Genomic DNA, 21,902 nt, shown 5'->3' on the forward strand with positions numbered 1-21,902 from the left:
AAGCTAAGGATCAGGGTTCCCTCTTTGAATGAGAGAAATCCCTTTTGTCTGAATATTCTGATAAATTGTAATAAAATGATCTTCCTGTCTCAGTCTGTCTCACTGGAAAATATGCATGCCAAGGCACAAGTCTAAAAGAGCCATATTTGGCCTTTATTGCCCCTTGGAAAATCCAGGGCTATAAATCAGATTGGGAAAACTATTGGTAAGGCCACACTTGGAATACTGCATCCAGTTTTGGTCACCATGATGTAAAAAAGATGTTGAGACTCTAGAAAGAGTACAGAGAAGAGCAACAAAGATGATCAGGGGATTGGAGGCTAAAGCATATAAGAAACAGTTGCTGGAATTGGGTATGTCTAGTTTAATGAAGAGAAGGACCAGGGATGACATGATAGCAGTGTTCCAATATCTCAGGGGCTGCCACAAAGAAGAGGGAGTCAAGCTATTCTCCAAAGCACCTGAAGGCAGGACAAGAAGCAACAGATGGAAACTAATCAAGGAGAGAAGCAACCTAGAACTAAGGAAAAAAATTTCCTGACAGTTAGAACAATTAGTCAGTGGAACAACCTGCCTCCAGAAGTTGTGACTGCTTCAACACTGGAAGCTTTTAAGAAGAGACTGGACAGCTATGTCTCTGAAATGGTATAGGGTTTCTTGCCTGAGCAGGGGGTTGGACTAGAAGACCTCAAAAGTCCCTTCCAACTCTATTATTGTTATTCTGAAAAAAGGAAATAGCAATTCTTGTTAGTATCATACTATGAACATGATAAAGATTTGAGTCACCAGGCATCAGATTGGACTTGAAGACAACATTACATGGCAAAGACAAACCCATGGTTTGTGTTGAAGCAGAAACCTCTGAGTGCATCTCTTTGTATAACTTGCCACGTGCTCCACCTAGCGTCCATAAATAATATATATTTTTTCGTAGTTTATTTTTTATTATATTTTACACAGCTCTCCTTAGTTCTAGATTGCCTCTCTTCTTGATTAGTTTCCATCCATTAATTTTTGTCTTGCCTTTGGTGCTTTGGAAAATAGGTTGAACCCCTCTTCTTTATGGTAGCCCCTCAAATATTGGAACACTGCTATCATATCACCCCTCGTCCTTCTTTTCACTAGACTAGACAGACCCAATTTCTGCAACCGTTCTTCATATGTTTTAGCCTCCAGCCCCCTAATCATCTTTCTTGTTCTAAACATCTTTGTAGAAGATGCAAAGATTTCAGTCATTTCAGGAAGGGGTAACCTATTAGCATCAATTGGTATTTCATGGCAATGTGATTCCATGCTGAGGGTTATTTTGTTTTGTTTTTTTCTCCTCCATGATGCAGCTCTGGAAGGAGCAACCAATAGATCTCCCAGCCCTTTGGATAACTCCTCTGACAGCGATTATGACTTATGTTCCGCACAGCAGTTGTAAACTCTGTGAAGTATGGATGACACTCCTTCCTGTTCACCTGCAGTATAGTGGTTAAGGTGGCATTGAAGTGACCCTTACTCCATCCTCAGCTCACTGGATGACTTCAGGCCAGTCTCTCTCTCTCTCAGGCTTAAACTACCTCACAGGGCGGTTGTGGAGAAAAATTGGAGGGGAACACAATATGTATGGTTTGAGCTTCTGAGCAAAAAACCCAATATAGATCTGATAATGGAATATCCTTTAAATGAATAGTAAATTCCAGGGACATGATCACTGTAATAAATTTAAAGCAGTTTTTGAAAGGAAGGAAACTGATACTTGTAATATAGATCTTGGATAGATGAGTTTCTCTACCTCCACAGCGATAGCAAAACCAGTCCACCAACTTACTCATAACCTGAGCATCAGCAGGTTTTTCCCAGCCAACTATATTGCATTTCAACGCCTATAAGTCTCAGTCCATCAAGGAGACGCTGATAGAGATAGAAATCTCCCAATTTCAGACACTGAAAACCAATTTGGATTATGGACCACTGTAGGATTAAAATCCTCCTACCTGACAACCCAAAATAAGGCTAGGTGATCTCTGGCAAGCCAAATAAGGAAGATGTATGTGTCAGTTAAAATTTCAAGAAGACGCAGTATATATATACTAAGTAGCCATATGTACAGAAATGTGGATACACGGATCATCACCTTACTGAGATACTGAATTAGAATAAGTCAGAAGAGCTAATATTATTCAGTTGGAAATTTCAAATAGCATACATCTCTTGGCCCAGAGCATTTAAATTAATGTTCATTTTTTAGGGTGTACAGTATCAACATATACTTGTAAAAAGATTATAACTCTATGTGTTATAAATATGTTGCAATTAAATAAATACTGAAGCTAATTAGTGAGAGCTTTAATAATTGTTAGATCTATTGAACTGTCTTCAAGCAACACTAGTTTAATCTGAATGGTAGTTGCGGGGTGAACTATGCATTCAACATTCATGTAGCTCAAATGACATCCATTCTTTATTTGGTTATTGACATTAGGGACTGCAAAAAGTTGGTCCATAGTTCCAATTTTCACATCTGGTTCACAACTGATTTCTCCTATGGATTAATGCTATGTTGTTCACCTGTTTAAATTGCTGTACATTTCAAAAATAACATGGTTATTATCTTGCTGTCTTTGGAGAAAGGGGGTAGCCTCTCCAACCATTTAATATATTTTTGGTGGGACAAATGATTGTATCAAACATTTTCAACCAGTTCTATAGTTAGTTCTACATTTGGAAGGGAAAGTTTTTTTAAATGATACTGAAGCTCATTCTTTGTACAGTAGTTAATAAATGGCATACATGTTTTTGCTTTCTTAAGCTGCGGTTCACTTTGTCAGTTGAAATAACCACATGCACAAATGCAGATACGTACTTTTTCATTGGATGGATTGCAGCTTACAAAAGCTTAAATCTTTTAATAAAATATGTTACCAATAGAAGATAATTTTTTGTAGCTTGGGATTGAACTGTGAGGTCCTTGGTGCTCTCTGAGCTTGGTGGTTGACTTATAGATGTTTCATTACCAAACTAGGTAACTAGTTATCAGTGCTGTTGATGTCACCTAGTTTGATAATGAGAAGAAAACCACCAAGCTCAGAGAGCATCAAGGACGCCACAATAAAATGTGTTTGTTGGAAAAGTGCTTCCAGATTCATGTTTTGTTTTTTGATACCATAGATTAACATGGATCTCCCCTCATTCCAAGTCTTTGGAAGCCCATGTTAAAAATTGTAAATATCTATGGAGCTTCAGCCTAATTTGGAAAATTCAAATAGCATACTTATCTTGATCCAGAGTACTTAAAAAATATTTTGAATTTTCCAAAGACCTGAAAATATGTTTGGCCAATACAATTACTTTCTTGTAATTCTTTTTAAAAAGGACCAGTATGTTGTCCTGGTGCTGGAGAGATTGGTGATTATATCCTCACTTGTTTCAAAAATGATAGGCCAGTCACCACTTTTCAAATAGACTTAGCTGAGCAATGAGAATAGAGGGAGAACCAAATATATTGTTCTTTGAAAAATGGCACTTGGACATAAAAATGTAATCACAAAACTTTAAAAAGAAAAAAAAAACCTGTTCCTTTAACTAACAAATCAACTAGAATCTTGAAGCCTATTCTCTAGAAGTAGATTGTTTTATTGATTTGTATGGAATTAGAAACAACCAAGTATGCAATTAATCAGAAAATGGAACAATGAAACAACTACGCTTATCTAAGCTTTGTGTGCAGCTATAAAAAGCTTTCACAATTTTTAGATAATATTGATCTAAACTAGATTACTTCAAAAACAACTCTCTGGTGATTAATTTTGGCATGCAACTGAGAGCAATTTGCAATGCAATTGTCTGCACGGTTTAACAAATGTCCCTTGTTGCTCAGATTCCTTGAATTGGGGTGTAGTAAAATAAAGAACATGTCAAACTCATTAAGGCTTTTGTTCCTGTGCCTTCTTTGGATAGGGCAGGAACTGGTTTTAACTTAATCCTTGTGAGTGGCTGCAGACAACAGGGCCTCCTGGATCCAGGGATTTTTCATCTCTAACCTTGAGTGGGTTAGCTCTTGCCTATTAAAGACCAGCACCTTCTCTGTCACAGTGCCTGAAATTTGTGTGGTTCTACTCCATTGGTAATCTAGAAGGCTTTTAAGACCTGTGTCAGACCTGCCTCAGCTTGAACCTCTAAGTAAGAACGACCCTCAATCCTCCCCATTTATTGAGAAAGGTATGGTTTACTGGAAGTCAGGTGAATTACAGCAACGCATAGCCAGAACTGAAAAACATGCACCAAAACTCCCAAGTCTATTTTTTCCCTCCCTTAGTTGCCATCCATCACTGGGCTCCCATGTCCAATCAAATTCAAACAAGATATTTTTAGAACGGTCACTTCAGGCCAGAGGTTTGGTATGCAGCTGCGCTCCATTCCTAGCCAATTGTCCTTAAAGCCCATCTTGGAGAAATACAATGAAGTTTCGTTTCCTTCAAAACATCCTCCCTCCCATCCACCACCACCCCTTGAGTTCACGGCAGCTAATACTGAACGGTGGCAAAGTGCAAGGGGGAGGTGGCAGCTGACAACCTGGCTGTTCTACCAGGCCTTGAATTAGAGTGAATAGATGTCCTTTGTGGCAGGCATTTTGTAGATTAGTTCTCTTGAATAAACAAGATGAAATATCTGGCTACTTATCTTGTACATTGTTATTTTCAAATTCTGTTTTGCTATATTGTGACCCATCCAGAGTGGTGTGAAAAGACAGGTGGTGGCTAAATTGATTAAATAATCATTATCAGCTTTTACTGGAAAAGATATTTGTATTTCTGTCCATGTTTAACGTAGCTAATAATAATGCAATACTTAAATTCCCATAAAACAATAATAAAAATTAAAGTAATTCAAAATAAAAAATCCCTGGTTAAACTGGAAGATTTGGATTTAGTGTAACTTCCAAGGGAACGCATCCCAAACAAAGCTTGAGAAGAACACAAGAACTAGTCCAAGAGGCCATCTAAGAGAGCTTCTTCTGCCGAGTTTACTATTTGGATAGGTTCATACTAAGATAATTGTCCCTTAGATATTTGTTTTCTAAGCTTTCAACATTGAATTCAATATTTTCAACTGTCTGAAAAACAATGGACAAATAGGGCAGTTTTCCAACAGAAACATTACGCTTCATGTATCATGTACCAGTTAGCTGCCTTATTCTTCGTTTTACAACATCTGAACCTTCCAGACATTTTGCAATGGTCAACCCATATAGAATCGATTATAATAATCTAAACCATCATTAAGATGTGATGTCTTACTTTCCTCAAAGTAATGGTTGATTAAAAACTAACGACCTTCTCTGGACGTGTAATGAAATAACTTCTGCAATCCTAGCTCCTCTAGAAAAATACTGTAAAAGCAGGGGTGTCAAACTGCGGGCCGGATGCATCATAGCGAAACTGCACCCACCCCATTTCTTGCAATGGCAAAAAAAGTCACGATATGTTGCAACACATCACGTGACATTGCGAGTTTGACACGCCTGCTGTAAAGAAACAACAAAATCTAGGGGGGGTGGAACCTAAGTAAAATAAAGATAGAAATTGGCAACAGGTGACACAGACTATGGCTTTTAAATTCTGCAAATTACAATTTGGACTTCACTGTTATTTCCCCCCTTTCCCTGTGCAAAAGGAAAAAATATGCAAACAGATATAAAGTAAATGACAAATTGATATATTTATGATGCATTCCATAAAGAACCCAAAGAATCAGTCTATCATAATAATTAAAAATGCCTTCATAGGTGATGTAGGACTCACATATTTTGTTTGTTGCAGATTTATGAGGGTACAAATTCTAGCCTGCAAATAACTAAGTGACAAGATATACTACTCCCCGACTTTTAGACTTTAATGGTATCGCAAAATCTTCGGATGGTTTGATCAACCAATTACTTAGTTAAGAGCATACAATTTTTACTAGGGAAGAAAACATTAAACTTGGAATTATACCAGTTAAGTTGGTATGAGAATCTTCTTGCATTCCCAGGAAGGTCAAAATATAGGGGTCACAAATTAAGACAACGAATATTGGGAAGGGTGTGATTGCTTGATGTGTTTATAGATATTTAAGGAATGTTTGTGGTAACCTTAATAGGTGAATTAGTTTAGAGTAATGGTTTTGGGTTTGGGTTTTTTTTGGTATGTCATCTATGTTATTTGTTGACAAAACACCTGAATGATTTGCAGTCAATGTTTGTTAGGCTATATGATGCCACAAGGTTCAGAAAAATAATATACCAAACAGAAGATTGTCTTTGACAGGCAAAATGGAGTGGATGACTGCCAGATATATATATTGCTCATAAAAATAAAGGGAACACAAAAATAAGACATCCTATAAGTTTGTGTTCCCTTTATTTTTTTGAGCAGTATATAAATGGAGAAAAACTAAAGCAAGCAAATCAGTTTGTGTACTTTGGTGCGATGCTTACTAAATATGGGAAAATGGAGAATTTAGGATAAATGCTGGCAAAAAAGGTAGTGGCCCTTAAGTGTTCTGGTGTGAAATTGTTATGTATAACAATGTGCTTCTCCCCAATTTGTTATACAGAAATGAAAGGTGAATATCTTAGGAGAAACGTTAAGAACTTGGATGCAGCTGGAATGGGGTACAGTACTTAAGTATATGCAGCAAAGGAAGATGTGGTCAGTGGCGAGGGGTGTTGGATGAATATGGATTGAATACAAAAGTGAATATTATGAAATGATTTGGTTATTTGAGTGATTTGGTTATTTATGGAGAGAATGATAATCAAATCTCAAATATACAAAGAAAAAAATGAAAGGCTGAAGAGGACATCATGATTCATTAGAATTGGTGGTCCAAATAAACAGATATGAGAAGTTTAAAAAGCAAAAAGCTACATATGGAGAAATGAATGGGAAGAGTGAAACCAAAGACGCAAGGATACAAACATTTGGAGTGGTCTAATGAGTCATGTTCATGTAAATTACAGCTTTTTGCTTTTCTATCTGTCTTTAATTTTTTATTTCTTACTCCTTTCTACACTTTATATGAAATTGCTTAGCTAGAAAAAGTCATGTGATGGATATATAGATATGAAGTTATTACACATTAGGTCAACACTGGAAAAATCTAGAATTAAATAATAATTTAAATCATTATTGGCCAAGCAGCAATTTATACTGGGAAGAAGGATATAAAGAGAATGGGGAGACAATAACAGAATAATAAAGGAGGAAATGAATCATGAAAATTAAAATTTAGAGAATGGAGATGCTTCAGTGTTAAAAGAATTGGAGATGAGTTAAATCTATTGGTCCATGGGGGGGGATAGAATAATAAATATATATCTTTAAGTAAATTAAAGGTCAGCTAGTACAAGAGAGTTATGAATCTGAGATGAAAATGAAGCGCCTATTGATACAATATAAATCAAAGAAAACATGTTGCAAAATTTCAAGTATAAATCAGCTACAGCCTCATTTCCAAAATTCATAGCAACACAATTATATGCAGTTCATCAAATTTTATTACCATAATCAATTACATATATGCAATTGCTTCCATCAAATCTGAAAGTCAGTCAAATCTATTGTTTATTTTTAAAAAATAAATTACAGACAAGCAAGAGGATAAAGTGCTTAGCAAAACTATTTTGTTTTCCATTACATCCCCTGCACCCTATTAATTGACAGCCAGTGTTTCTTCTTCTCAACCAAAGTGAAACAATAAACAAAAAGAAGGGAAATGCCTCCGTTTCCTATATTCTCTGTAAAATTAAAAGATTAAAGAAAAGGATCTGGATATGATGAAACCTACAAATCCAAATTCCTGAGAAGGTTGTCACACTCAATAATGTAGGTAGGACATTACGTCATTTATTCCTCAATATAAATAATGCATAGTGATTTGGCTTTCTATTGGTCAATAATGCTAACCAACTACCAAGCAATGCCAAGATCACAAGTTGCTTAGGTCAAACAAAATCACAGAGCAACTGTTCAAAGGGTAACCTATGGACTGAAGAAGTCATGGTTAAGTCTCGTTCCATGGTATGAAATCAAGAAAGTACAAGTTAACTTGTTATGGAAGAAAGAGGAGAATCCAAACAATGGCACCTTTTTTTAAAAAAAAATGCAGCATAGGATGAGAGGAGCACTTTGTGGATTCTGTGGAAGCTCTCAACACACATTGCAAAATTGGGGGGATGGCAAGAATAACGGAGCAAAATAGTTTTGGCCTTTGGTGCTGACCTCATCCAGTGCTGTTAATGCAGTTTTATGAAGAAACATGCTCCCTTAGACTGACAAGGGTTCTCCAAGCCTTCCATATGGGAATATCCATCCACAATTGTTTGGTAATCTGCTATAGCTATGAGCAAGCAGAGAAGACTCTTTCTTTCTTTGTGGAGTTAGCAAACATATCATTATTGTTGAGGAGGTACTTCCTAATGCCAAGAGACACTTTAGACTTCTTCCTTAGAAATCATGTTTTACATCAGAAAAGCGTAACTGATTTCTCCATCAGATTCTCTGTAAGAATATAGGTATATACAACTTTTTAATATATTCTAATATACTAAATTAGAAAACTACACACACACGCCTACACACGCACACACACACAAAACCAGATCGAGGTTGCTGTCCATTAAGTCTTCTTTAAAGAGCTTAGCAAGCACAATGCCATGATAAAAGCTCTGGGTCTTTGTGTGTATTTTATACTATGGCTTGAACTGAATGTTTGGCCAATACTGATTCCATTAAGGCTGCCTACCATCACTATACCTACAAACCATCAAACAGTGGCCTTCCTTTGCAGCTCTTGCCAGTATTATTCCATCATTTATTCCATCAGTGTAATGCTTCTGTATATATGTTTCTCAGGATGACCCTCCCCAATTTTCATCTTGGGGCTGATTAGCTAGCAAGACATCATTTCATCAGCTACCATGTAAAATACTGCCTAGAAAGCTGGTCTAATATCCAGACCAAGTATTGCCCCGAGGGGGAAGAGGTGGTGGCAGATATCCAAAAGATGGAGCTGGATCTGGGGGATATGGAGGCTGGGGCGGAACAGGGAAGCTAGTCGCTGAAGGTTGAGTGGGATAAGGACATAGTGGCCTTCCTCCTGATGGAAAATAGGGAGGCTGCATAGGCTGAGGAAATCCTGGCGCTACTGACGGAGCCCTGAGAGGAGGCTGTGGATACCCTGGTCCAGAAGATGATGTTCTGGATGGAGACCAAGAGTACCTGGATGAAGGCAGGTCTCCTGTTTGAGGCTGGGATACTGGATTACTTGAAGGAACAGATGGGTATCCAGGACCTGAGGGTGGTTTATATGGAAATGGGGGCTGGGCACTTGGTTGAGAGGAGGCAACATGTCCCACTGTGACTGGTGCTCCTCCAAAGGGCCTTGGCTGGAGAGCCCCATAAGCTGAAGGGCCTGTTGGAATACAAGGTGATAGACCATAAGGTAAAGGAAAGGGTGGTTCCCCAGCTGAACGCTTCTGTGGCTGCTGATTTATAGGTCCAGAAGATATGTGGGAAGGAGACTGGTGGTTAAATTCATTGCTATCTGCTGGCTCCGGCAAGGACTGAGATTTTTGCAACACTTCTTGAAGTTTTTCCACTTTTACTCGTCGTAGATGAGATAATTTCCTCATGGTAGAAAACTGCTCAAGAAATGTCTCCAAAGGCACCTCCCCCTCCAGGAACTTCTCAGCCATCATCTGGAATAAAAAAAGAAAAATATTAAAATAATGCTTCCATCGGCATCAAAGGGAACATACAGATAGTCTTCAGTTAACAACCACTTATTTGGTGACCATTCAAAGTTGCAAGAAGTGGTGCTTACAACAGTTTCAGCTGTCCCAGCATCCTCATGGTCACGTGATCATGATTTGGGCATCTGGCAACCAGCTTGCGCTTACAAAGGTGGCAGCATCCTACAGTCACATGATCACCATTTGTGGCCTTCCCTGCAGGTACCCATAAGCAGAGTCAATGGGGAAGCCAGCAGGGCAGGTCCCAAGTTGCTCAGGTAAGCGTCTCCCAAGCTAAATGATGTGGCATTGCTTAGCAACAGAAATGCCAGTCCCAATTACCATTACTGTATTCTAATTCCTGACAATAAGACTTCCTTATCCCAAGCTATTCAAAATCCTCCTGCAAATGGTAGGATAATGCAAGGAAAAACAAACGGTTATTCTTCTCCACTTACTTTCTCTTTTTCGGATTCATGACTTTTATTGTTTTATCAATGTATAAAATACAAAAATAAAAATAGGAAATTAAGGGAAGGAAAAAGAAAGGGGGAAAAAATTACAGCCTCAGTTTTTTACATACATACATACATACATACATACATACATACGTCTTTGGTTATTTGGGTTTTCTCCCGCGTCAAATTGGAAGTGTCTTGGCAATGTTTCAACGAAGTCCCATTCGTCATCTTCAGACTGGTGTTTTCGGCTTCTTGCTTCTAGGAGCTCCTAGAACAGGGGTTCTCAACCTTGGCAACTTTAAGACTTGTGGACTTCAGCTCCCAGAATTCCTCAGCCAGCAAAGCTGGCTGAGGAATTCTGGGAGCTGAAGTCCACAAGTCTTAAAGTTGCCAAGGTTGAGAACCCCTGTCCTAGAAGCAAGAAGCCAAAAACACCAGCCTGAAGATGACGAATGGGACTTCGTCAAAATATCGCCAAGACACTTCCAATTTGACGCGGGAGAAAACCCGAATAACCAAAGACCTACATACAAACACCCGCGAAAACCTCAGAAAACATATATACTAATATTAGTAATATAGCCATATATACTAATATACTATATAGAGCCATTTCTATAACAACAAATCTATCTAATCGGCAAAACCAAAGTCAAAGTTTCATTTTTTTTTCATCACAAATACAAAATCCAGAAGTGATATCTAGATAAAAAACATAATTAAATATATTCTCCTCTTTGAATAAAGCAATCAATTTAACCATTTCTGCTTTATTTTCTTTGCTGTGGAAATAATATATATTTCTGCACTTAATAATTAATTTGCACTTAATAATCTTCATAAACTATCACCATTTATATTAACAAAATTCACTGTATTCTTTCAGATTCAAAGGGAAAAATCCTTTTTTTCATCCATTTTAAAACACTAAACTTTTGTTTAAAGACATTTGTAAAATCAAAACATTTTAATGCATCTTTTTAAACTTCCTCTTAACATACATACTGTATAGTTCACTTTCAGACCAATAACATTCTAATTAACTCCAATTAACTCATTAAATTTAGATCAATCTCTCCAAGTTATCCTCACAGAATAATTTTTTCTTGTTGTAACCATTCCTTTAAAAACTCTAAACCTTTATTTAAGCTAATACATCTTTTTCTTTAACTTTCTCTTAACACAGATACTTTCAAATACACTTTCAATAATATTTTACAAGCTTTGGGAATTACTTAAGTATTATATATAAAGGAAAAAAATACATTTTCAAACTTTATATTAAAACTTTTTTCAATTACAAATATCAGACCGATAAAAATCCATCCTAATTCTGATTGACTCATTAAGTTTAAGTCACTCCTTCCAGCTTATCTTCATGAAATAAAATCACCAGAAGTCCTCCAGTTACTTTCTCCAACAGAGAAAGTAAATGGAAGAAGCATGAGACCCAAGTTAAACGCATGAAGGATTTGAGTAAAAGGTGCAAGTTCTGTAAATTTCCTTTCATTCTTAAATAATAATGCCTGCTATAGTTTAGTCTGTGCTCTATTCATGTTTAGGGGACTAACCTCAATTAGCCTTCCAAGCAAACCTTTGCTTGAGTGAAACAATCTTCAAAATAGGTGAGATGACGCTAACAAACTATTAAACACTTCCTTTTGATGCCTCACTGAATTTACTCGAGAACTAGTTAGATGCTATGCACATAGTGAAGGATCAACAACTGGTTAAAAAAAAAATGCTGATTTAGTGCAAGCAAAATACCTGCCAGACCCACGGGGGACGAGAAAGAGGAGGAAATAAACTTCATTTCTTTGATCACTAGCCCAGTGGGATTTTCAGATGCAACAGGTGCCAATTTCAAAGGTAAATAAGGGATGTGTCTAAGAGCCATATAGAAATCACAGGTATTTGCTTGTGCAAATAAGGACAAAATGTGGGAAAGGACAAAAGGTGGGAAAGCTCAGCTGGACTAACTTTTAACATTCAATTTCTATTAAAATAATTTATTCCCTCTGGAATTTAAATAAGAGACCAACCTCAGATTCTTCTTCAATTTTGAGTCCTTCCACCTTCAGAAGATCTAACAGGGTATCAGGCTTTGTTGCTGCTGAGAATTGCTCTGAGAAATAAAAAATAGACACCTAAAAATTAGACAAAACCGCGCCTCTCTTCTTCCTTTCAATGCAAGCACCTGGTTATGCACATATACTGTACATGAAGGCAACCAGCTTCTAAAAGAAGAATTCTGTTGCTTTAAGAACTAGTGTCATGTAATCTGAACCCATAACCAAGGAGGAAGAAGGGAAGGGTGATCAATTAAACCCCAAAGTGCAGCTTTTGACTAATCAGATGGTAATAGTAATAGTAGTAAAGTTGGAAGGGACCTTGGAGGTCATCTAGTTCAACCCCCTGCTCGGGCAGGAAACCCTACACCATTTCGGACAAATGGCTGTCCAGTCTCTTCTTAAAAACTTCCAGTGTTGGAGCATTTACTGCTTCTGGAGGCAAGCTGTTCCACTGATTAATTGTTCTCACTGTCAGGAAGTTTCTCCTAGTTCTAGGTTGCTTCTCTCCTTGATTAGTTTCCACCTGTTGCTTCTTGTCCTGCCTTCAGGTGCTTTGGAAAATAGCTTAATTCCCTCTTCTTTATGGCAGCCCCTGAGATATTGGAATACTGCTATCATGTCCCCCCTTGTCATTCTCTTCGTTAAATTAGACATACCCAATTCTAGCAACCGTTCCTTATATGTTTTAGCCTCCAGTCCCCTAATCATCTTTGTTGCTCTTCTCTGTACTCTTTCTAGAGTCTCAACATCTTTTTAACATCGTGGTGACCAAAACTGGATGCAGTATTCCAAGTGTGGCCTTACCAAGGCATTGAAGAGTGTTATTAATACTTCACGTGATCTTGATTCTATCCCTCTGTTAATGCAGCCTAGCACTGTGTTGGCCTTTTTGGCAGCTGCAGCACACTGCTGGCTCATATTTAGGTGATTGTCTACTAGGACTCCGAAGTCCCTCTCACAGTTACTACTATTGAGCATGGTGCCACTTATGCTGTACTTGTGCATTTGGTTTTTCTTGCCTAAATGTAGAACCTTGCTTTTTTCACAATTGAATTTCATTTTGTTAGTTAGTGCCCAGTGTTCAAGTCTGTCCAGATCCTTCTGTATCTGAAGCCTGTCTTCTGGAGTGTTGGCTATTCCTGCCAGCTTGGTGTCATCTGCAAATTTGATGAGTTCCCCATCTATCCCTTCATCCCAATCGTTGATGAAGATGTTGAAGAGTACTGGGCCCAGAACAGAGCCCTGGGGCACCCCACTACACACTTCCCTCCATATAGATGCAGTTCCATTGAGGACCACTCTCTGAGTACGGCCGGTCAGCCAGCTACGGATCCATCTGGTGGTGGTTCTGTCTACCTCACATTTTTCTATCTTGTCAAGTAGTAGGTTGTGATCTACTTTATCAAATGCCTTACTGAAGATGGTCACTGGCACTATAATGCTGTGTAGGCTTGACTACTGGATAGTATCAACAAATGCACCCAGATGAGGTGCCAACCATACCCCCATAGCTATTCCATGTCCCAAGACCAAGATGAAGGAAATGCACAAAATTAATCTTGGCTAGAAAAAGCCTATTAGCCAATTCTGTTCCACCTCTATCCCCATCAGCCACAGCCATCTGAAAAATTTACCAAGCTTTGACTTCTGCTCCTGGCATCGCTCTATCAGTTTTTGCAGCTCTTGATATCCGTCAGAGAGGTTTGCACGTCCTGTTTCCAGGGGCTCTTGGAACTTCAGGTTTTGCTCTGCAAGACTACGATTTGTGGCCAGAGCCATCTCCCTTTGCAACTGTATATCCTGGACCTGAGAAATGAAAGGTTAGGTAGATATGGCTCATTTTAAAGAATAGTTTCTCTCTTCAATAATGTTCATGTGTATGAATGATTACCTCATCAGACTCCAATGCCAACCGCTCAATCTCTTCCAAATTTTCCTGTAGTTCTTTCAATTCATCTACAGTCTTGTCTCTGAAGGTCTCCATCTTTTGGGGGGTTCATCAATTCCTTCAGGATTAAGAGAAAAAGAAGATGATTAGTAAATTCATATCATCACCCAAGCATATTTGGTTGCAGGGTAATTTTCAGTTTAGGTAAGCCGTATTCGCCAGCAAATATTGTTATCAGAGGACAGCATAATAATTACTCGTCCTTTCTCCACTTTCGCATATTAATGTGAAGGGTAACTTTACATACAAGTGCCACACCAATAACAGAAGGTTTTGCCTATTAAGGCCGTACGTGTATTTATGAGCATATGTATGTAAATATATCATACGAAGTACTGCATTATCCACCTTAAAAGAGAGACCAAAACAAAGATGCAAGAAAGTATCCTTTATTGGCACACATGAACTATAATGATCCTTGGGCTCTTTGCCAAAGCACTGCAGAAGAGCCCCAAACAAAGCAACATTACAGATTATATAGTTTTGGTCCATCTAGAGCAGAAATAATAAAGAAAATATTGTAAATCACAGCCTGACCTTTACAGTCAGAATATAACAACTGATAATGTCATAGGGTGAATTTATTATGCTCTGACTCAATGCCTCTAAGTTCTGCATTCCTGCAAAAGCTCCAAGCCCACCACCTTCTAACATAAACAATATTTTATTTATTTAGATTTTTATCACAACTTTACTAATTTATAATAATTGTTGTGCAAAATCCCTTTCCAATCCTTCAGCCATTATATTTCCTGTCTAGCCACCATTTGATCTATAAAGCTGCATAAACCATTACTGGGTAGTTATTGGGTATTAATTAGTCACCATTCACACCAGGAAAAGACGACAAAAGCGTTTCAATTATCTGTCTCCTTCCCCTCCAGCATCATCAGATCCAGCCTCCTGCTTTTAATTAGAACTATTGCAGGCCTAGTTTCATTCATAACTTAGCCACCTTTAATTAACGATTTAATCCTCTATGAAAGACAAGACAGATAGAATTAAATATAATCTCTCTAGTACCTATCGCTAATAATAGGAATATTGTACAGCATTATTTGTGTGATCAAAGATGATCAAAGAAAAAAACATAAACCTTCCAAAAACTAAGTAACAGGAAGAAATGAAATGACACTAAGGTGAACTAAAATGTTCTAAATAATCTCTGCTTCAAGTTACTTTATGTTTCAGGAAGAATACTCAATAACTACCCAGTAATGGTTTGTGCAGCTTTATAGATTGCATGGTGGCTAGACAAGAAATACAATGGCTGAAGGACAGGAAGGGGATTTTGCACAACAATCTCCATTTGAATTTTGCCATCTTAATCCACCAGCCTATTAACTGAGCAAATAAGATCAGTTTAAGAATTTGCAACATTCCTGTGCAGCAGGAGGTTTTCGGCTTTTGGCTCAATCTAACATGCAACCTTGGCAACAAAAGCTAATGATATATATTTGTGTGTGTGTGTGTGTGTGTGTGTGTGTGTGTGTGTGTGTGTATACTGTATGTGTGTATATATATATATTTCTAAAATTTGGATTGCTAGCAAAGAATTAAAGGAGAACTAGAATAGCTATTTCAAACTCTTTAGTTCTTATCAACCAGACATACCTTTTCTGAGATTGGAACCTGGGCTGTCTGCATGTTAAGCAGCTGTGTTTTAACCTCTAGGCCACAGGCTCTTTCTCACTTTGCCAGCTGTATCAGGGAGGGAAGAGACAGGGGAGGAGAATTATCTTGAGTGCTATTTGATACACCCTGTCGACCCAAATATGGGAGAAAGAAATCTTTTGCCTTTTATCAGCTCAAACTAGAGCCATCCACAGGCATGTCAGTCACATCATATATATTTCTAAAATTTGGATTGCTAGCAAAGAATTAAAGGAGAACTGGAATACATACATACATACATACGTATATGTATATCCTTCATTTTCAATGTAATATTTTTTTAAAAAAAACTTTAATCTTTTCTTGTGCAGAATCCTTTTAAATCACTTGCTTTCATTTTTACAACAAAGAAAATTCAGTATCTTTTTCGCTGAATTTCCCCAATCATTACACAAAACTATTGTACAAAACTATTGGCATTAAATGACACTTTCCTGTTCAAAATAAACAAATAAATTTTTATCTTCCTTTTGAAAATTATGGTTTCAAAGAACGTCTTAACAGGTAAGAGAGATTTTTGATTCATTATTATTACTCACTGACACACAAAAAAGCTTATGGTAAGTCAAGATAGACAACCACTCCTGGTTTTTCGGCAGAAATCAGAATACATTTTTCAACTTCTTGTTACTTTCTACTATTTTCCCCATTGGTATGTATTAGTCCTTTAGTGTCATTGTAGCATCTTTCCAAACCTTATTGTGGTTTAATAATCACACAAGCAGCTTCTTTGTACAATAAAAATTATACTGAAGCAACCAATGAAGTTTCCCATTGTGACTGATCCTAGACAAAGTGGTCTTTTGTGATCCACTAGGGCCAGACAATTTGATGTTTGCAGTATATAAACAGATTTTGCAAGCAGCTTTCCTCAAGCCATATGTATAGGTACTCTTCAGCATATGGTTATTCAATCAACAATCATTCAAAGTTACAAAGGTGCTGAATGAAGGGACTTACAGACCCGAAGTTACAGCCAATGAAGAACCCCTGGTCACATGACTGCAATCTTGGCAACCTGTCTGCATTTGTGACTAGTTGCCAAGTACCCATTTGCAATCTTCCCTGCTGGCTTCCCCAGAAAGTCAACAGGGAAGCCAGCAGGAAAGATTGTAAGCTGCTGCTGCTGCCTGCCAATACGCCTCCCCCTCATATCTGGGGGTCAGCCAAAAACTTTGTGCTGAAGCCTAAGCAGGATTTTGCATGGGGCATTTTCAACCATCCCCTCCCCCCCCCCCCCCGAGTTGGAGAGGACTCCTCTCGACTCTGGGAGCTGGCTGAAAATATTCCATGCCAAAATTCAAGCAGAATTTTCAGCCAACAAGGATTTTTAGCTCCAGAGTGGAGAGGCTTCAGAAGATTGAAATTTCAAGCAGTTTCGAGGACCTTGTGCACTCTCCCTGACTCTCCCCCATATCTCCTCACTCCCTGCTTCACCCAGGAGAGCCTCAAGTTTGCAATCTCCTGCCAACTTCCCCATTGATTTGATTGTGGGAAGCCAGCAAGAAGTTGCCTCACCTAGCAACCAGGATATTCCCTTAACAAAGGCAACCAGGACTTCCTGGATTGCTGCTGCTAAGTGGCTGCAGTTTAAGAATGCATTGCTTAATAAGACTCCCAATCCCATCTTAGGTCAAGGACTATTTGTATGATATCATGGAGAACCGTGATTGAATATCATAGAACCAGGGCTATATAGACTGACTTAAGCTCTTTGAGAAAAGCGAAAATATAGCTCTAACAAATGAATAATATTCCTAAACATGTAACTTTGATGAGGGTCATAAGTAACTTTTTTGAAGTCTATCATAACTTTGAACAATCATTAAACGACCAGTCATAGGCTGAAGACTATTTGTATAAAAAATATTTTGGCAATCAAAATCATTGATGAAGCATTAATTTCAAAAAGAAATGGCATGATGAAAGGAAACTAACTGCAGAAAGATAAAAATCCTATTACAGCTACACTGTCTTTTAAAATAGCAAGGAAATACAATCATGGATCACATATACTGTATGTTCCGGCGTATAAGGCGACTGGGCGTATAAGACAACCCCAACTTTTCCATTTAAAATATAGAGTTTGGGCTATACTCGCCGTATAAGACTATCACTCTTCCAATGCACACCAAATAAAAATTAAATTTGTTATTAAAACTCAGTGCACTACAGTACTTATTGACGGGAGCCAGATTGACCAGCCAGGATCTGTCATAAATAACACCACAAATGCACCATGCAAGTTTATTTAGGCGGGGGAAAACCGCTGGAATAAGCTCGGTGGAAGTCGACAGGCAAAAGGACCGTGTAGCTGTTTTCTGTCCCCCCTCATTCCTGCTTCGTAAATCTGAGAGGAATTTAGCTGACACCCCTCCCTCCCCTTCCAGACCCATAGCCTCCTCCTCCTTCCTCCCTACCGTGTGGGGCACGAGGAAAGAGGGAACGCCTTGCACCGCCGCCACCTGCCTGCCCACCTCCGCAGCCGCCGGTCGCACACTCAGTATGAGCCGTCACTGCATCCCCCATGAGCATCTCCTACCGCCCCGCCTCCTTTCAAGCTCCGCCTCCCCCAAGCGACTCCCACCAGGGGTGAGAGGGCAACGCCGAAAAGGCCCCAGATGATGGCGGAAGAAGCACTAAGAAGTGCCTCGAATGGATGCAGATGCTTAGGTTTGTTTTCATTATTAAAAAAACCCACCCTACAACTCTTTTCCCCCTGGGCCATCCCTTTCTACTTCCTTCGAATGAATTAATCACGGGATGGCCACTACCAATCCGCAGTTCTGGAGGGGTGGGCAAGGGATTGGGATGGCGAAGGAGAGGGAAGAAGAGAGAAGGAGGCGGTATGCCAAACCACATGTGTAAAGGAATAAAATAGAATACCTGTATTTTCCGGCGTATAAGATGACTGGGCATATAAGACGACCTCCGACTTTTGAGAAGATTTTCATGGTTTAGAAAGTCGTCTTATACGCCGTAAAATACGGTAGTTAAGTCTCTTGTATTTAACTCCAATATCTCAGGCTCTTGTAAACTAGACAGAATTCTTGAGTAGCAGGACATATAAAAGAGACCATTTTAAATATATATATAGCCTCTTACTCTCTGTTACTGATGGTTCTACCTTTGGTTCAAACAAAATATTTCACAGACTTGTCTCTGAAGAGTCACCATCAGTATCTGCAAAAAAATAAAAAAGCCAAGTTTATATTTGCTTTCATGGTTCCCAAAGTGAATACTAAATATCCTCTAAGGAGAAATTATAAGTAATAATCAGGTTGTTCCATCTATATTGAACACTATTCTTAATCTAAGTTTATGAGTAACAAAGAAGATGCTTTACATATAACGTGAAAATGAAAGTGTGCCTCTGACAACTTGTTTGTGCGCAATATAATATTTTCCTGAAAGTGTGTGTCAGAAATAATTTTTCCAGTTCCTTTTTCAATAAATATTTAGCTAACATCCCCAGATCTTCTTGTACAACATTTAACTATTAATCCATTGTTATCTCATTGCAATGAAAAGACTCTTGGAGGCTTACGTAGAACATAAATCAGATAAAACTTTCTTGGTATAAAATTCCATAAAAACAACAAAAATGAATACCCACCAAACATAAAAAATATAAAGAATGAAAATAGAAGTTAAAGATAGGGTTAAATCAGGACAATGTTTTCTCATATATAATGATACAAGTACAGGGCCTTCTACTCCTATTTATCAATGGCCTTGACCCCAGGAAGAAATTGTCTAATTTGAAAAGAAGAGCATGTGAAATTATTTCCTGTGCAAAGTATATTTCAGATATAGCAGATGAATCCCCTCTGCAAGCCAATATTATCTAGTGATACATCTAGTCATTTTAAAGATTTTGAAAGTTATAAAATTGAGAATAATGTTCATGGTACCCTTGAGAATAGCAAAAGAAGAGGAAGCAGTTATCAGTTACCAGTAGGAAAAAATGACATCTGCAAAACTTTAATTACTATGGAAGTTGCTCTCTATACCCCAAAAGATACATAAAGCATACACAAATACCTCAGACTGGTGCCACTGATAAATCTGAAGCGCCCACCTGGGGTCCAACAGGGATGAAGGGCAGATAAATTTGGTGCTGCGTGAGATAAATGACAATACAACTTATCACAAACTAAGCATTTACAGCATAGTATTATAATTATGCTTTCACTGTAATTTTAGTCACAAATTACAGTACAATAAAACAACCGGCACACCTCTTCCAAGCTTATTAATACACTCAAAAGAACACAATCCCCCACCCTTTTAAATGTGAATTAAACATTTACTCTGGAACCTGTTTCGCCACTTCGCCACTGATACACCCTTCCCCCCCCCCCCAATCTTGTGCCTTCCCAATATGTTGCATTACAGCAATCTACTACAATTCCCATAATTCCCAGTTCAGCCAGTTCAATCCTGGGACTTGCATCTGGAGGACCCCAGACCGAGATTTATTTTAACCCTATGAAGGGTCCTCCTGACTCGGCGTGAGGCTCCCGTCACAGGGTGGAGCCTTCCAGAGCGGAGCGAACGCCAGCAGCCTCCGCAGCGCGCGGGCCTGGAAGGAAAGCATTGTCCTCCCCGCCCCTCCCCGCCAGCTGATCCGCGCGGGACTGCCACGCGCAGGGCCAGCCCGGCCGGAGGGCGGCAGGGGAGGGGAAGAAGGCATCTCGCGGGACACACAGCGACCCTACACCCACTGAGACCGCCGTTCCAAAAAGAAGGGCGGGGCGGGAGGGGGCTTCCTCTTTTCTCGCGAGAAAGGGTTAAGCGATTCAGCCCTCTGACAATAACGACGTACCTGTGAAAAGCCGGGGAGACGGAAGAAGAATAGAAGAAAGTACTACAACCCCGTGAAGTGAAGTTTCCGGGAGAAAGCCGGAAATTGCGTCCGCTCAATGGTCCGCTCAAGTTACTACCATGAGCGCGGGGGGGGGGGGGGAGGAAATTGATTCAAGTGTTCTTCCCACCCGGAAAAGAGATGGTTTATTCCACTGGCAGAGCCAACGAAACGTATCGCAAGCAGTTTGCTACCGTACCTGCGAGAGTCGAGTTAGACAATTTGACACTTGGTCTCTGTCTCACGGATCTCTTGTCTTGAAGATAGAGGCAATTTAAAATGCAATTTAAAAATTTGTATCGCATCCAATGTATGTGTTTTGTGAAAGACAGTCTTTTTGCATTTCATGGCGCTCTGATTTCTTTGGTTATCTACCCGCTATACGGTTAGGTTATTTGCATTGCAGAACTCCGGACAATCATTGGATGGAAGCAAAAGATAAATTTTCTTCATCTCTTTGCCACCGTCTAGTATATCGCATCCATACCCTACACGATGTTGCGTTTCAAAATAAAATGCAGAAAAGGAATAAGATATAATTCGTACAAATGAAAGGCATAAGATACGAAAAGGAAACGGCTATAACTAGTACTTCCTTATGCCTATCCTTCCCTCCGAATCATTTCTTTGGTCTGCATCCTTCAAATTGTAGTTCTAATATAGCTAGTTTAGTCAGAGAAACTCCATTTTGTTAAAAAAAAAAAAAAACACCCTTTATTTTGCTCATTTATGTTCTTAGATGTTTTCTGGGTCTTACATCCTTGCTCTAAAATTCCTGCAAGACCACATGATACATGATAGCCCTATCAAAGAACAGGTACCACTGCTTGCAATCATCTGGCACTCTTTCTGAGAGTAGTGGCTTCAAAGACTCTCAGAAAGAGTGCTAATGACCAGATGACTGCAAGGACTATAAATCCTTCCATTCTCCCCCATTCAGTCAGAACTGAAGAAGGTTCTTAGATGAGCAGCAAAACATCTAGCAAAAAAGAAACTTCAGTTGCCTTCTAAAAAACTATCTTTGGGATAAAGCAGGCTATTGTCTTTTCTAGCAGTGTAAAAAGACTCAATTGATGAACATAACAAACAACAGTTGTTTGTGATAACTAGTACTAGTATC

The 21,902-nt window shown here is 38.7% G+C and overlaps 2 protein-coding genes across 5 annotated transcripts in view; one reads left to right on the forward strand and one right to left on the reverse strand.

Annotated features, from left to right (window-relative positions):
- The window catches only part of CD5 (CD5 molecule), a 33,537-nt gene extending 25,406 nt beyond the window's left edge, over positions 1–8,131 (forward strand). Inside the window, exon 9 of the mRNA XM_039344262.1 lies at positions 1,338–8,131. Coding sequence (XP_039200196.1) covers positions 1,338–1,426 — 89 coding nt within the window. The 3' untranslated portion in view covers positions 1,427–8,131. The remainder of the gene's footprint in view (positions 1–1,337) is intronic.
- On the reverse strand, positions 7,508–20,837 carry VPS37C (VPS37C subunit of ESCRT-I). Of its 4 annotated transcripts, none has more exons than XM_039344266.1 (7): positions 20,744–20,837; positions 19,960–20,035; positions 19,043–19,098; positions 14,185–14,299; positions 13,928–14,099; positions 12,264–12,346; positions 7,508–9,727 (listed from the first exon to the last, which is right to left on the reverse strand). In XM_039344266.1, exons 4-7 carry the CDS (start codon positions 14,275–14,277, stop codon positions 8,975–8,977), a joined length of 1,101 nt encoding a protein of 366 aa, XP_039200200.1. In that variant the 5' UTR covers positions 14,278–14,299; positions 19,043–19,098; positions 19,960–20,035; positions 20,744–20,837; the 3' UTR covers positions 7,508–8,974. The 4 variants fall into 4 exon arrangements, with proteins under 4 accessions (XP_039200200.1, XP_039200198.1, XP_039200199.1 ...); XM_039344264.1 differs by having other exon boundaries at positions 19,021–19,098; XM_039344265.1 differs by lacking the exon at positions 20,744–20,837 and having other exon boundaries at positions 19,021–19,098; positions 19,960–20,254.
- Positions 20,838–21,902: the final 1,065 nt, after the last annotated feature.

Source organism: Crotalus tigris, unplaced genomic scaffold (assembly GCF_016545835.1).
Source record: "Crotalus tigris isolate CLP2741 ecotype Arizona unplaced genomic scaffold, ASM1654583v1 scf7180000017899.1852299, whole genome shotgun sequence".
Taxonomy (NCBI): domain Eukaryota; kingdom Metazoa; phylum Chordata; class Lepidosauria; order Squamata; family Viperidae; genus Crotalus; species Crotalus tigris.

Coding starts and splice junctions, on each gene's coding strand:
- VPS37C (XM_039344266.1), bottom strand. CDS start 14,277: ATGGAGACCTTCAGAGACAAGACTGTAGATGAATTGAAAGAACTACAG. Junction 12,347..13,927: donor GGAGCAGAAGTCAAAGCTTG/GTAAATTTTTCA, acceptor TTTATTTCTCAG/AGCAATTCTCAGCAGCAACA. Junction 9,728..12,263: donor AAATTGAAGAAGAATCTGAG/GTTGGTCTCTTA, acceptor TTTTTATTCCAG/ATGATGGCTGAGAAGTTCCT.